Source organism: Melospiza georgiana, chromosome Z (genome assembly GCF_028018845.1).
Source record: "Melospiza georgiana isolate bMelGeo1 chromosome Z, bMelGeo1.pri, whole genome shotgun sequence".
NCBI classification, from domain to species: domain Eukaryota; kingdom Metazoa; phylum Chordata; class Aves; order Passeriformes; family Passerellidae; genus Melospiza; species Melospiza georgiana.
In genome coordinates, this window is record NC_080465.1 from 47919288 (window position 1) to 47934773 (window position 15486).

General features: G+C 37.2%; 1 protein-coding gene across 4 annotated transcripts in view; it reads left to right on the forward strand.

Annotated features, from left to right (window-relative positions):
- Positions 1 to 15486, forward strand: part of PDE4D (phosphodiesterase 4D) — a 347631-nt gene that overhangs the window by 314067 nt on the left and 18078 nt on the right. The window contains exon 1 of one of the 4 annotated variants that reach the window (XM_058044063.1): positions 13023 to 13402. The exons of the other annotated variants lie outside the window; for them this stretch is intronic. Coding sequence (XP_057900046.1) covers positions 13355 to 13402 — 48 coding nt within the window. The 5' untranslated portion in view covers positions 13023 to 13354. Of the gene's footprint in view, positions 1 to 13022; positions 13403 to 15486 lie in introns of those variants that run through there. 4 annotated transcript variants of the gene reach the window in all.

A 15486-nucleotide genomic window follows, 5' to 3' on the forward strand; every position in this document is an offset into this window, starting at 1 on the left:
CAGACTTTTTTTACATAAGTAATAATGTTTTGAGTAGTTAATGTGTTTGCTAAATTTTATTGGCACCGTGTTAAGTAATAACAAATATAAGGAACATGTGAATTTGTATTTTGAATGATTTTAGAAATTTAAAAATAAATAAATAAATTTGCTCTTTGCTTCTGCACGTGATTATGTAGGTGTGCTGCTGCTGGCTTTACATGTGGTTGATGTTGTTAAGTATGTCAGCAATAGTGTTGGTAAACTTTGTGGCCCCAATAGTGGCATTGGAGAATTTTTTACCTCCTGTAGTGAGGACACCCTGATACCTTAAAAATGATGCATGGGTAGTATGAGAGTCTCCAACAGTTTCGTTTTGGCTGTGTTTTCTCCATGCACAAAGGGGAGACTACACATGAAACAATGTTTTCAGTTTGGTTGCTAAAATGAATGAATGAAATAATTATATTTGAAGGTTAATTATGAACATGTTTGTAAGGATGTTTCTTTACTGAACTCTTGTTATTTGAATTAAACTGCTCACTTCTTTGAGATTCAATAGCAGCAGTTCTGAGGTCCCCCCTCAGAACCAGGGGGACCAACAGATACTTGAGACCTTGCAAAATGCAGTGTTTATTTTGCTTTCTAAACCCGTAGTTATCAGGAATACTTCCCTCTTAGCCTTAGCCCCGGTTCAGCTGCCGCTGCCACAGAGAACTGGAGCCTAAAAGTACTTCAGCAGCCTGATCCAGATGCATTTTTGCCTGAGATGTAACGCGTGTCGAAGCAGACCTTGTGTTTGGTGTTGCAGGGAGAGTGCTCCGATTGCTCTGCATTTCTGCCCTCTGCTGCTTGCTGATCTCCTGGGCAGAGGGTGCCGGCTCCTGCTCCTGCTGCTGCTGCTGCTGCTGCTGTGAATGCTCACCCTGCTGATCCAGGCACAAGGATAGGAACCGTCTGGGCCTGTCCTAAGCAAACAGGTCCGGGGGAAAAAGTGCAAGCCTGACCTATGCCGTGGCCAAAGCAACAAGGAGAGATGAGGGTGTCATTTTGTAGTAAATGTAGGTGTGGTGCCTCAGCAAGAAGCCAGAAAGTGTCCTTGATGCCTTTGCAAAACTATTCTGTGTGTATGTCTCAGAGTCTTTCGGTTATATGCTGCTTGCGGGGAAAACAGCTTTAAAAAACAAAACAAAACAAAAAAAAGAAATTAAATCTGTAAGAATGCCTTTAAATTACTTATTTTTTTGCTTGCAGTGGAAGTTTCAGGTAAAGAACTTATAAGCATGTTTAGTCCTAGAGGTGTTAATGTGGTGAATTTTCTGACAAATCACTGAATATCTTGTTTGGCTACATAAACTTTAAAGCTCAACGCCCAATTTCTCAGTAAAATGACTGTATTTTCCTGTACTCTAACGATGGGCAAAGTTTTTTGTGCCTGAATATTGGACCCAGGTAAGATTACATTTTGAAATTTGGTAGTTCCCCCCCCCCCCCCCCCCCCCCCCCATTTCATATGATCAGTAAAAACTGGTGTGCATCTTCTAGCTGGGATGGATTTTCTGCATCTCTTTTTGATTGTTCCTGAAAAGGTTTCAGGATGAAGAAGTTTTTGATACTTTTGGTAGTCAGAGCTTGGCATTTCTAGCACAGCTTTCTGTACATACATTTATTTTAAAAATGCAGCAGATAAATTTTAAATACAAGACGATAAAGTGCTCTAAAAATTTGTGCAAAAACAAATATTGCCATTTGGAAGCGAAAACAAATTTTTTTTGTGGTTAGGAATATACATCTGTAATTTGATCTTTTTTCCCAGGCCTGTGAAAGATAGATAGGTTGTAGGAATGATAATACAAAATAAAACTGTGCTGTTGGGATAAAATAAATCTGCAGGAAGAAAAATAGTTTGATAACTATGTTGTGGTGTTTTGTCTTTTCAGCTAGATACTATTCCTGTGCTCATGTGTCTTTTAGATTGTATAGATGTGGTGTAAATAAAAGCATGCTGATGTACATAGGCAGTTTTGGTTTGTTCTTGAAATTGTTATCAGAGCTTGAAAAATGTCCCCATTGTAGAAAACTAAAGCTGCCTTACTGTTTAGAGGCAGAATGAGAGGACAGATGTTGAGTTTTAAATCTTATTGCAACCTGTCATTTCAATAGTGTGGCTGAGTAGAAAACCCTGCCTTAATTACTCTTGAGGGAAGAGTTATATCAGTTTTTTTTGTTTACTTTCTTTGTTTCCTTCTACTGTGTCTTGGCTATTTTGAAATAGCATGCTGTACACAAACCTTTGTGTTCTCCAGAGTCTCTTCACCCCCACATCCTGCCCAGCAGTAATGTCTCATCTTTGGGTGTTACACATAATTATGTTGAATGGTGAGAGTCACACTGACCTGTACTGTGTCTGCTGATTGTTGCTGATGGACTCATAGGTAGCAGCACCGGAAGGGATAAGATCCATTTTGACTTGTACTTCTTCTACCAGACTACCAGTGGTCTTTGAGAAGTCTGTTTTCAGACTTGGACAAATCGTACTGCTTTGCTTCATAATGGTCCTTTTTCTCTCATAAAATTTTCTAATCAAGACCTGGGACTTTAACTGGTATTTGGAACTTATATTTTAATATGAGGTGACTAATAGAGTAGTGCACTAGACACTAGCCAAGGCAAATCCTCATTTTTGTCAGGAAAAGTATGCGTTGTGCTTACACTGGATTGGGTAATATTGGGAATTCTCACCATCTAGTACTCAGAGAAAACAGTCTAAAAATGAGAAACATTTTGTTTTTAAAAGCAAGGATTATGATTTTTACATGTGTAGCAGTAGATTTAGAAGTAATTAACAATACAGGCATATCTTGTGAAGTGAGTATGAAAATTAACTTAAAGATTCACTGAAGTTATCAAATATTGCATCTCATTTTGAATGGAATTTGCCTTAAATGAGACATAAGCTCCTGGGTAACTTCACAGTCCTGCATGGGTGAACTGCATTTATTACATGGTTTCAGGTTGTTTTCTCTGGTTTGGAGATTGAACATAAGATGGGATTGAGCAGGAATGGGCAGGACTGATGTACCAGGACATCACTCCTGTTGTCTGAAATGTTTGAACACTTTGTTTGAATTCGACTAGCTGGAGCTAGTGGGAGTCTTTACATTTATTTCATCAGACTGGGAATGGAGCCCAAAGCTGGTTTTATTTGTCATTGTTGTCACTTTGATAAAGAGCTGATAGAATCAGCTGTTAACACAAGAGCTTCTTTGGAAAACTGGAGAAAGCTTATTTAGACACAGACTGTGAACTTTTTTAATGTTTCCATCCTTGTGGGGGCAAAACTGGGCTTCTGCATGTATCCCCATGTGATTGGATAGGCTGATGTCTTTCTGCATCGCCCAAGGTCTTTCCAGTATTTCGTGTGCTGCTCAGAGCTTTTTGAGTTGCTCCAAATATTGTATGTAAATGGGCAAAAAAAGCAGACAAAGTTTCTCCGGTTGTTTTTTTTTTTTGTTTGTTTGTTTGTTTGTTGGTTTTTTTTGGTTTTTTTTTTTGGGTTTTTTTTTTTAACAAATGAAAATGTGAGCCAATGATGATGATGCCATACTTATTTAGCCCTTATTGGCTTTGTGTGATTTTAAGATGTTTTTCAAATTAGGGATGATTTTTATAGAGACATAAGAGTATATATCTAAGAGGACTGAAATATGAAAAATGCATTGATTCCTGTTAAAATACCTAATAATAATGAAAGATTAATAGAAAATCTTTTACTTGAATAATTTCTGTGCATTTTGTATCCATATTGCAAGTCTATCAGAGAATATAGCTCAATCTAATGTTGCATTTCACTTAGTGGAGCCTAATCATTTTTCAGTATGTGACATTACTTTCATGTTTTTTAACCTGCTTTTCACTTCAAATTTTGTATGAATGATGAGATTCATTAGTTTAGTGTTCAGAAAAGAAGATAATCTATGGATTATCATTGGTTAAACAGAGGTTCAGTTTTAAATTAGGTTTTCTTTAAGGGTTTTCTGTGCTATGTGAGTACATAAGTGAACTATATTATCAAAACTAAAGTATATTAATTTGTTATGAATGTACTTTTAATGATTGTTAAGTACAAAATATTAACTGATTATAAACCATGCATAAAAGCAGTGTTAGCAAAAGGGGATTATTACTGTATGGTGTTACAGTACATAGTGGAAACTGCTAAATACAAGCCACATTGCAGTATTTTAAAAGAAAATACTGATTTAACTATCAAACTGTTTACTTGGAAATATGGATTTATTGTCAAACTGAGGTTTCTCAGGAGCAGCACTAATTCTTGTAGAAAAATTAGCATAAAACCATTTTCTACATTTGAACAGTCAGTCGTGAATAATATTAAAATATTGAAAAACAACTCCTGGAGGATGTCTAAACGTTTGCCTCTTGCCTAAAATCCATTTCTACAATGTTAATGAGAAATGCATATATTTATACTCAAATGTGTGACTTGAGATAGTCCTAGTGCTTGCTTTGGTGTTAGATTAGTTTCACAAAAAGAGGATAAATTCATGCAGGTAAGAGGACTCCTACAAAATTTCTACTGTTGTAGTAACTGTGTTGGAGACTAATAGTAGGGGTTGTGTGAGTTGTAGCTCTCTTAGCTAAAACCTGGTGCAAAAATGGCAGTATTTGGAAGGGCTTCTGGGCTGTAGCCTGTGGACTCTGAGCTTGGCGAGGCTTGACCCTTGTAGCACAAGAATGGTTCTGGGTTAATACCTCTGTCTCACAACAACCTACACTGTGGAGTAGGAAGAAGCAAAACGCTGTTGGGATGGAGTGATGCAGGTCTGCATTCGTGGAAGAACCTCAAAAGAGGACATGGTGACGTGGGCAGTCACCATGGAGTGCTCACCGCCAGGCGTGGGCGCGTCACCTGCCCTTCCAGCACTTGGCCAACATCTCCCAGCATGGCCTGGCCTGAACCTGCTGAGCCCTGGCTGTGTGTGAGCTCATCTGTGGCTGATGAGCTGAGCACCAGGCCATGGGGCAGAGCTGGTCCACGTGATGGGAATGCAGCAGCACCCAGCATGCACTGTCAGCACCATGCGAGAGGCAGGGACCCTAAAGGCACTTGGTTTCTGTGCACAGCATGAGGGGCAAATCATGGTATCTATAGGCAAGGAGTAAGGAAACATACCACAAGCTGCCTCATGCAAATACTAAGTCTTCTTGTAAGAGGGATTTAAATCACAGAGGTAATAAGCATGCTGTTCAGGAAACTATAGAGCTGCCTTTGGCCTGGTTATGTTATCATGTCTCCATCTCCCTCATGTGGAGCCATAAACCCAGCCTCACAGTATGCCTGAATGTGGGACTGGAAACCACTTGGGTTTTGTGATTGCTTGCTTAATTTGACCTAGAGGCATTCAGGTGAAATGCTCTCTTACACAGAAAAATAAGCATGATTTTTTTTTTTTTTTTTGTTTCCCTATATGCATGAGACAAGGGTGTAATGGATGAGACTAGTTGTTTCTCTTGTTCCAGATGAATAGATGTTCATTATTTTGTGAAGCTCTGTAGATGTGGAGCACATTTCTAACATCTAAATAAATAATAAAATGAAAGGTAAGAAGGACACATTGAAATCATTATTATCACTTCTTCCTTGAAAGAACAATGATGCTGTCACATGCACCTTAATAAGAAATACAACAGCCATGGTTTAATAAAACTGGAGTGTGAACCAACAAAATTGCATGAAACAACTTGCAGTTTGCTTTCAAAATGTTGGTATCTACAGTCTATGATTTGCGGGCATTTGCTAAGGCATGTTTATCAGGGCTGTATTGAGCTTGTTGCAGTGTTAGTAATCACTTCATATTCCACAAATCTCTGGTTTTGTCTGTGGAATCTTTTTTTTTTTTTTTTTTTCTTTCACAGCTGTACAAAGATGGATTAAAAACTCATTTCTTTTTGCATGAAATTACAACCATTCAACAGTATTTCTGATGAACTGTTAAAGCTTGACTTTGGCAAGGTCTGCAGCAGAAACACATCATTAAAATAAGAATGCCATGTTACGGGAGAAGTAAGATTAATCCAGCAATACCTGTAAAAAACTTAGGTTTGTTCTTATATAGCAAACTAGTTTTCTGTATGAAATAGGAATCCCTGTAAAGCTTAGTTTGTGCTGGTATAGCTGTATCAATCTTAGGATAAGCGTGCCATTGCAGCCTTCTGAATTAAGTATTACACCTCTCTGCACTTTTCCTACATATAGCTATCTGCAAAAATGCGTAGTGTGGGTATAAACTTCTTTCATGGCTATGCTATGGTAAATACTTACAGGGTGCTTATTTATTTGCAGGGTGCATCTACATAAAAAAAATAGAAGTAAGGTTTTCATACAATTCTGCATTTTTTGGGTAATTGATATGTCAGTTGCCAATATTCCGTCAGAGCAATAACCACCAGAACTATTTCTTACAGCTTTCTGTCTCCTCAAACCTGCTGTCCTAACTGCAGCTGTTGTCATGCCCTGGTCGACCTTTCTGTGATCTAAATTAGCTTTTAACATTAGCTTCTCTGTATTTTACATAGTTTTGATAGGATCATATTCAGGGGAAAATAAATACATAGCATGATATTGTAAAAATATTAAGATTTGTTGAAATTAAACTCCATATAGCATGGGGTGTTTTTTAGAGACTATTACATACATATGTGCTCTGTAATTATGTGAAAAACTTTCAAGAGAATGATTAGTATGTATTGTGTCTTAAAGGATTGACCGTGGTCCTCAAAATAAGAGTCGAAATAGGTGTTGTTTCTGTTGTCTGTGCAGTTGCTCACGAGTGTCTATTGAAAATGCTGCAGCTGTAGAGAGTACCTGTAAAGACCCTGCTCTGGTATGGTTGAAAAATTAGTGAACTGTGTTGTGGCATTTATGATCTGAAAGAAGCTTCATGTTCCTGCATATTCATAGCTAATGCTTTTACTATCACTAGAGGGCACTAAATACAAACACTGAATTACATATCTTATCAGAATGTATTAATTTTTTTCTTTTTTTGTTAAATTTAAATAATAAGGGACCCTTACTCTTTATTAAACATCTTAGCTCCTGGGTTTTACTACATAATTCCCCTAAAGTAGTTCAAAGGAACGTCGTCATCTCAGTTTGTTTAACAACAAAAAATTCTCGTATTTTATTAATAAGAATTATATATTCCAAATAAAAATATCTGAAAAATGAAACTGCATAGGCTAGTCCATAATTTTTAACAATTGTAATTCTGACAGGTCAAAGGTTTCTAAGAAAACCTTTTTAAAGCAGTATAATCGTGCTGCAGTTAGCACACTTAAAACTTCCTTCAAAAGAACTGGAGATATGTTCCACTTACTGTCATCAATTCTCAGCCACCAGTGAAGTTCATCTATTTTTGATATCAGCATGAGACCCAGCTTTGTCTCTGTCCCCACAGCTCACTTAGTGTGTGGCAGCTGGTTGTCACAGTTGAAACAACTTCTCATATTTGTAAAATTACTAATGGTATGTTTGGGACTTTTTACTTAAATCCTACAAGCGTAGATTCTTATGTGGAACCCAGAGAATTTTTGGTGAGGCTGTTTGATTCAGTGTAGTTTTGTTGTCTCTGGCTGTGCTGCTGCTTCCTCTAGTCCGGCTCTGGGTTTTGGCTGAGTCCATCCACATGCTCTTGCTTGCTGGATGAAATGACCATTCTTTTCTGCGGTGGCCTTCCAGCACTGAGTAGACTCTCCATTTTGTGGGGAAGCTTTGGTGGTGTACATACCAGCACAGCTCACAGATGGAGCTGGCTAAAGCTGTGAAAACAGTGCTGTGTTTGTGATGAGTAGGAGCTGGATTTGACACAGGTGATTACTGCTGTTCTCTCATGTGGGAAGGTCAGTCTAAAAATCATAGAATCATAGAAATGTTTGCATTGGAACGGATCTTAAAGATTACTTAGTTCTAACCACCTGCCACAGACCTTTTTCATGTTTTCAAAGGTTCATCATCTGGCTTATGAGATTTGTTCAGGCTGTCTGTTCTTGTTTGTAGTGCGTACAACCTTGAAAACTAAAACGGGTGATATGCTCAGATGTCTACTTCTTTGCTTTACTTTCTGCTGCTTACTAGACAAGATGCACTACATCCAGCACACTTGTATTCAGAATTGATGCTCAGACATCTCTCAAAATGCTCTTTGTGCAATAGTCAATCCAAGGAGTTGCATTTGAGAGCACTGCTCTTCTCTCAAAGCTAAGTACATTTTTATATTACCCATCACTTATCTGTAGTAGGAAAGACCAAGGTAGTAAGTCTCCCATGTGACAGTTCGTAAAAGTACTGCAACTGAATCAGAAAATCAGAGAATAAGGTTGAAAGTGACCCCAGTGGCTCATCTGGTCCCACGTTGTTGCTCAAATAGGACCATCCTGGAGCACGTTGCATGGGATTGAGTCCAGACGGTGCTTGAATATATCCAGTGAGGGAGACTACACAGCCTCTCTGGCAGTCTGTTACAGTGCAGTCACCCACATAGTAAGGTTCTTCCTCATGTTCAGGGGGAACTTTCTGTGCATCAGTTTCTGCTCATTGTCTCTTGTACTATTGCTTGGCGCCACTGAGAAGAGCCTGGTCCAGCCTTTTAACATCCTCTCTTCAGATACTATATACATTGATAAGGTTCCGTCTCAGCGTTTTCTTCTTGGAGCTGAACATGCACAGGCCCCTCAGCCTTTCATTGTAAAAGAGATACTCGAGCTCCCAAATCGTCTTTGCTTCCCTCTTCCAGAATTGTTCCAGGAGTCCTATGTCTCTTTTGTGCTGAGGAGCCCAGAACTGGACACAGCACTCCAGTGAGGGCTGAGTAGAGGGGCAGGATCACCCTCTGTGACCTGCTGGCGATGCTCTTCCTACTACACCCAGGGTACTGCTGACCTTCCCTATGTCATCTTGTAGTGTGTGTTGGTTTCAGCCCAGTTGGTTTGAAGCAGTTTCAGCTGCCCTTCCTTGCTTGTTGTTGCTTCTTTGGTGCTAGAGAATCATGTCAGGTGTGCTGTGTTTTCTCATTTTCATTATTCTCCACAGTAGCTGTAGGATTATAAGTTAAATAGAGTGAGGTTTTTCTTTTACTACAGAAGATTTTCTCTGTCACATTTATAATATTAGCAAGGGTTTTTTTCTACACAATGTACATAATAGAAATTAGGAAAAGAGGCACTAAAACTGTGTGCACTGTTCCATTACATGTGTTGCCAGAATAAGAGGTTTAGAGCCTCTCTTTTTATTTAGAGTCACAGAAGACACAGATTTTTGGGCATGACAGTATCACTATGAAATGCCCTGTTGTGACTTTACATACTCTTCAGGGTTCCTACTTTCTTCAGTGTAGTTCACCTAGTCATGAACCGTGCTCCTAATTGATGGCGTCCTTGCAGACATTAAATTCCCTGAACTGTATGTAGTTTTCCCCTTAAATTCCCTGAGCTGTAGTTTATATGAATGATGTCAATATTCTAAACAAGCAAGGCTGCTGGTGGTGACCTTCACATCCTCACAGTTTATCCCATGAAACCACTCCTCCTCCCAGTTGTTTCTGTTCTCAGGAAATTTTAACTCTGGAAATTTTCATGGTAGTGACATAATTGCAGATCATCAAAGATATTTAGTACCATGAAACAGTTTGAAGTCGTGCAAAACCTTACTTAAAACAGTCCCATTAGATGAAGACAGCCTGTTTATGACCATTAGGACAGAGTCTATAACAGATTCTTAGCCCACTCAATGTGCCTTCTCTCAACATTGAGAGTTGTGCAAAATATTTAACAGTTATAAATCAAATGCTCTATGACAGTACAAGAATATTATGCTTAAACACATAAATGATACTGACTGGCATTAATTACGCTTTTATGTCTCACTTCCTTATTGAGCAAAACCAGGAATATGTGCATATCAGCTTTTCTGCTATTATACTCAGGACTGGGGTTTCATGAAGTGGTCTGAACCGACCTATCCATCTTGCTTGGGACTTTTAAGTAGCAAAAATTAACATTTTTGAAGTCTTTAAAAGCATGCTAAAACTTAACATGGCAGCTCCTGGAATTTCTGCCGCCTTTTCTTATGACTTCTTTGGAGAAAGTTGTCCAAAATCATTGATTAAATAATAGCTAACTTTTGCTAAGGGTGTTAAGGGACTTCATCATCTTTGAGTCTTTCAAGGTCATTGTCTTCATTCTTTCAAAACACGTAACAGTGCTTATTAAAAACTTTCTTTTTTTTTTTCTCTGAATTATTTTATTACTCACTTACTATAATTTCAAATTACACTTCTCCCATTTCCATATACTTTGATTGATTGGAACCATTGTAGAAAATGTCATTATGTCCTTCCTCCCCCATATTTTATCTTCATGGATGTATATTTGTATGAAAAACAAGAATCCCTAAATTTTTTTTTCTTATCTTGAATTCCTCTAGGTATTTAGTTAGTGGCAGCTATTTGCAATGCACTCATCTATCCACCATAACCTCCTCTAAAGCTAGTTATCCAATGATTGTGACCTGGGAATTCAGGAGGAAAATCAACCATAACCGTTCTTGTAAATAAGAGCTGCTGTGAATTTCCTGACTCTCCACAACTGAGATCATGTTGCCAAAGTCAGGGGGCATGCTTTCTAAATCAGTGAAGTTATACAATTCAATTCTATTACAGCAATCATTAATTTTATGAGGTTGAGACTATGAGTCTTAAAAAAATAGTAGAAGTCAGTAATAAGCAGTGCATATCAGGTGTAATTGCCTTTTATCAGTATAGTTAATATGGAGCTAGAGTGAATTGATGTAACATATATTTACATTGGAGGAAAATGTTTTTTCCTGGTTTTGTATCAAAGTGACCTAGCTAATAACTTCATAAACACCATTCTTCAATAAATTCCACCAACTGTTACTCAGTAATTCTTGTAGATGTGTCTTTGTCTCCTACGTTAGTGGGGAAGAAAAAAGAAATTGATGACTTTTTAATACGTGCTCAACAGCTGGTGTAATTTACGTACCAGCCATTTTAAATAGTTCTTATCTGAATCAAGTTCTTTTGAGAACAGTTCTTTGGGTAGAGTTGTTAATATTTCATGAGGCAGCAGCCTTTAGTAGCAAAGTTAGAAAAAAATATTTAAGACTTGACTTTTTTATGTCTTCTTATACAACCTATTGCAACCAAAACTCACATGCTTCATTCCTAAAGTAGCCAAAAGTTAATTTACCATTTTCTAAGTCATGCTTGAAATTGTTTCCTGAAGAGGAAGGCATCATTTTTCCACTTCTGTGTTGATGCTGGGTAGGTGGCAGCAGTGCTCTCTTGTGCGTGATAGGAAGACAATGAAACACAGATGTAGAGAAGCTCTGTATTCAGCATAACGAAGTTGAGCTGGAACAATCAGGAGAAATATTTTCTAAAAGTTTCTTTTGATGTCTTTAATGTCTTGCTGAGTGTCTAGTAACCCCAGGTCTGTTTTCAAAACTTAATTGTTTTGTAAACATCTAGCTTCATCCATTCAGACCAAGTATAACTGTGCATATTAAAATGTGCCAGAAAAGGTTTTTATTATCTATAAAATTTATTTATTATTTTAAGGCAAACAGTATGCCTTCCACAAGAAAATACTTTAAGTACTGATGATCTGTTGATTGTATCCAGTTGTCCTACTGCTCTAGGTTTCTCTGCTGTAAGGAAGAGATTTGTTTATATAACATTTTGCCCTATTGATCTTTACAGGTTCAATTCTTTTTGAAGCACTTAGTGTTGCTGACTACTTCAGCCAAAACCTCTCTTATGACCATTCTCAGTCAGCATCTTCCAGTGAATCAGCAGTGTGGGATTAGGCTGAACACTGCACCTCATTCAGATTGTTCTTAGGCATTTGCCCATTGTCACTCTTTCTTTCTTTTGACACTACAAAGACTGAAATTTGCTGCAGTAGTGCATGTGCCTTGCACAGAGTGGAGCAAGATAATCAGAGAACCATAGAATGGCTTGGGTTGGAAGGGACTTCAAAGATCATCTAGTTCTAACCCCCCCTGCCGTGGGCATAATGTATTCCTCCTTTCAAGTTTTGGTCTCTGAGTGGCAGATGGTGGGATCTTTTATTTAATGCTTGAGTCAGCTCTCTGACACACTCCACTTTCAATCAATCCCTTCTTTTTTTCAATGATGTATAGCTGTAATTGATTATAATAATCTGCTGAGGCAGAAAGAGCAAAAGTTGAATAAATACAGTGAGAATTTGAGGACTCTTATTGTCTCACTTCTTACATCTCCATGGAAGCTTAAAATTTACTGGGAATTGTAAGACACATGACTCACTTTAGCTTTATAATAACTGCATTTACCTCTTTAAATAAAAAAGCATTAGCAGCCTGGCCCAATAGTCTGAGGTGGTTAACTTTTTAATGTAGATGACATAAAAGCCAAAAACATTCATTGTTAAAGCACATCATAAACTACTTAAGAAATATAGATCTATTTATGCTGGGTTTCTTTCCCATAAAAAACACCTCAAAATATATTTTTCTTCCATATGAAAAAATAATCCCACTAGGCAATCCAGGCAGATGTATGCACAATACTAATTTTGACTGCTTGGATGGTGTGTCCATTGAAAACTGGTTAATGCTGCTGAAATGACGAGACTTTAGCCCAATTATTTTTGAATGGCATGTGAATGCTGCAGGCAGGGATGCCATTAGGAAAGGGCATTTGCTGTCCGGGAGGGGAAAAAAAAAAGGAAAAGAAAATAAGAAAAAAAAGTATCCCATGCCCAGGAGAGTCCCCAGAATCAGCCAATGAGAAATTACCATAGATCATGATACCAGCCCTGTGGATTTATATCTTTTAGGGTGACACACTATTGGCTGCTAGTATGGCTCTATGGGAGGGATCGCTGCCACTGTCTGTGGCTTCCTCTTCAGGTCCTTATTTGGTAGCTGTTGATAGAGCAAGTCTTTGAGCAGCTGAGCATCTTGACATACATTATTCATTAAATCCTGGTGTTCAGGAAATATGCATATCCCTAGCTCTTCAGAAATTTCTTCAGCTCGTACAAAATGTGTCTTCAACGTTGCCTCTGAATGCTTGGAGTTTCACAAATGGCATTTATACAATCAGAAGACCACACGGTTGGATTTCACTTCAGTATGCCTCCTGAGCACACAGTTGCTGAGAACCTGAAGACCAGCAAAAAGAATTAGGAGAGGGAAGACGGAATCTTTATTCCTGGAAGTCTTTTGCAGTGTCAGATAGCAAAGAACTGATAGCTTAGATTGGTAGTATAGAAAAAAAAATCGAAAATGCCTGAGGCAAACTATTTACTCTCAGTTTCTTGGGGCTACATAAAGGTAGGATTTTGTTTTACCTTTTAAGAACTTTGATTTATGGTGCATGATTGCATGATCACTTTATAGCGTGAGGATTTGTGGGTGATACGATTATGAATAATTTGAAGTGAAAAATCAGACAACAAGCCTTTGTTCGGCAAGAAGAATGAACTGCACAGTATAGTCTTTCTTAGAAACTGTGCTGGGACTTTTAAAATAATATTACTTCGAAGAATGATTAGACAAAGTCTAAAGCCAAAGAAATTAAGAACAGTTTTGTGTTCTTTCAGAAAAAGGTTGCTACAAAACTGTATTTCTAGCCACTAAAAGCTTTTAAAAAACTCCAAATACCAAAACCAGAGATACTATACAATAGAAGAGAGCATGAGTAAAGAAGCTGAGGATAATGGGTGGATGCATGACTCATACTGGTTTTAATCGCTCAAGAAATGTGAAATTGTGAGCGCTATGTTTCAACAGCATTTTTGGTAGCCTCTGTGAGTGTGACAGCTTATTGATTAAAACCTTGGAAATTGCCATCTTTTAATACTGATCTGCGTTGTCACATGGGGCAGTGTGAACTAGCTTGAAATAACAATACTGCTAGAAAATGGAATTAAATAAGCTTTATCTCTTTTATGGAAAAGTTTTGCATCAAGGAGTTAAATCAGTGTGCCTGTCAACACACAGAACTGAAATCCACTTAATAGGAAACCACATCTGAGCTTGGTTTATCCCTAAAAAATTATGTTTGTAGTTAAGAAAAATGCTGCTGCTTGTATACTTTTATAATTGTTATCGAGTGTGTAAAAAAAAATCCTGTGCTTGATATACCATACATGTACCAAATCATTCTTCTTTAAAGAAATTCTGATTTCTCCTGAACTAAATAAAGCATAGGTGGAATTAAATGACTAAGAATAGCACAAGCATTACATTTACACAATTGAATTTCTTTTATTAATACCTACTTTTATAATAGATATGTGTCTTTTAAAATAGAAATGTTAAGCTTGATTATGTCCAATTATGAGTATTTTCAACTAATGCTGAATTGTTGCAATTGATTATCAAGGATTTTGATCAGTCATCTGTGAAGAAATTCATCCCATTATTCTAGCTAGGTAGATTACTTTCTTGTTTGCCAAAGCAATAAGATGAAATTACTTTACATTTCAGCTAAAAATAATTTATTGTAATTTACTAGAAAGTATTTCCTGCATTTCTAGGCAGCTGTTATCATGTTCCTCTTGCTAAATCAGAAAAATTCAATCACCAATTAAAAAAAAATTAAAGTTCACTCTTACTGTTTAGCCTTTAGAATTCATAGACTTTTTTCTAATTGAAGTTTAGCAGAGACCATGGTGTAATTGAGTAAATATGGGGAAAAAATGTTCTTTGTACAGAGAGTGTCCTATACTGTCTACAGACAATGATTTTAGTTAAGAAGCTAAGTCGTCCGTAAGCACAATTTTATTACAGCGCTTTTTGAGAGAAAAAAATGTGAGAAGAAGCAAAGACATTTTATTTTTTGTGACATTCCAAGCAATTATGTAGAGAATTTATGAAATTCTGAAGATTGAAATATCTTAGTCCCAGATTGTAATATATTCTAAGATGTATCTTATTGTTTGTAATACAAGATATAACACTGTATATGTTTCTATCCCTTATTATATACATATTTCTGTGTGCTTCAGGCTGTACTTTATCTCCTGTGAATTATATTTTGGAAAATAGGAATGCTTACCCCTGTTTTTTGTTGAATATCTTTTACTAAAAATATGAGCACCACTATCATAATGACAGCCTTAGAGATATCTGCCTTTCTGTAGCTTGTTATAAAAACCAGTGCCTGGCCTTGATACTAATTAAACCCATGGGCTTTCAACACAAACCTTTAGCTATTAAGAATGCTGTTAATGTATCCAGAATGCTGCTAAAAATCAAAGATGGTTTTGCATCGATAAGCACTACAGACACAAGCCTTATGTTAATTTGTAAGGCTGACTTATTTAAAATTCCTTGTTATATTGTAGAATACAATCTTTTCAAATCTAGTAATATAGTTTATTCGTTTTGAGATACAAGCATGTTCTAAAAAT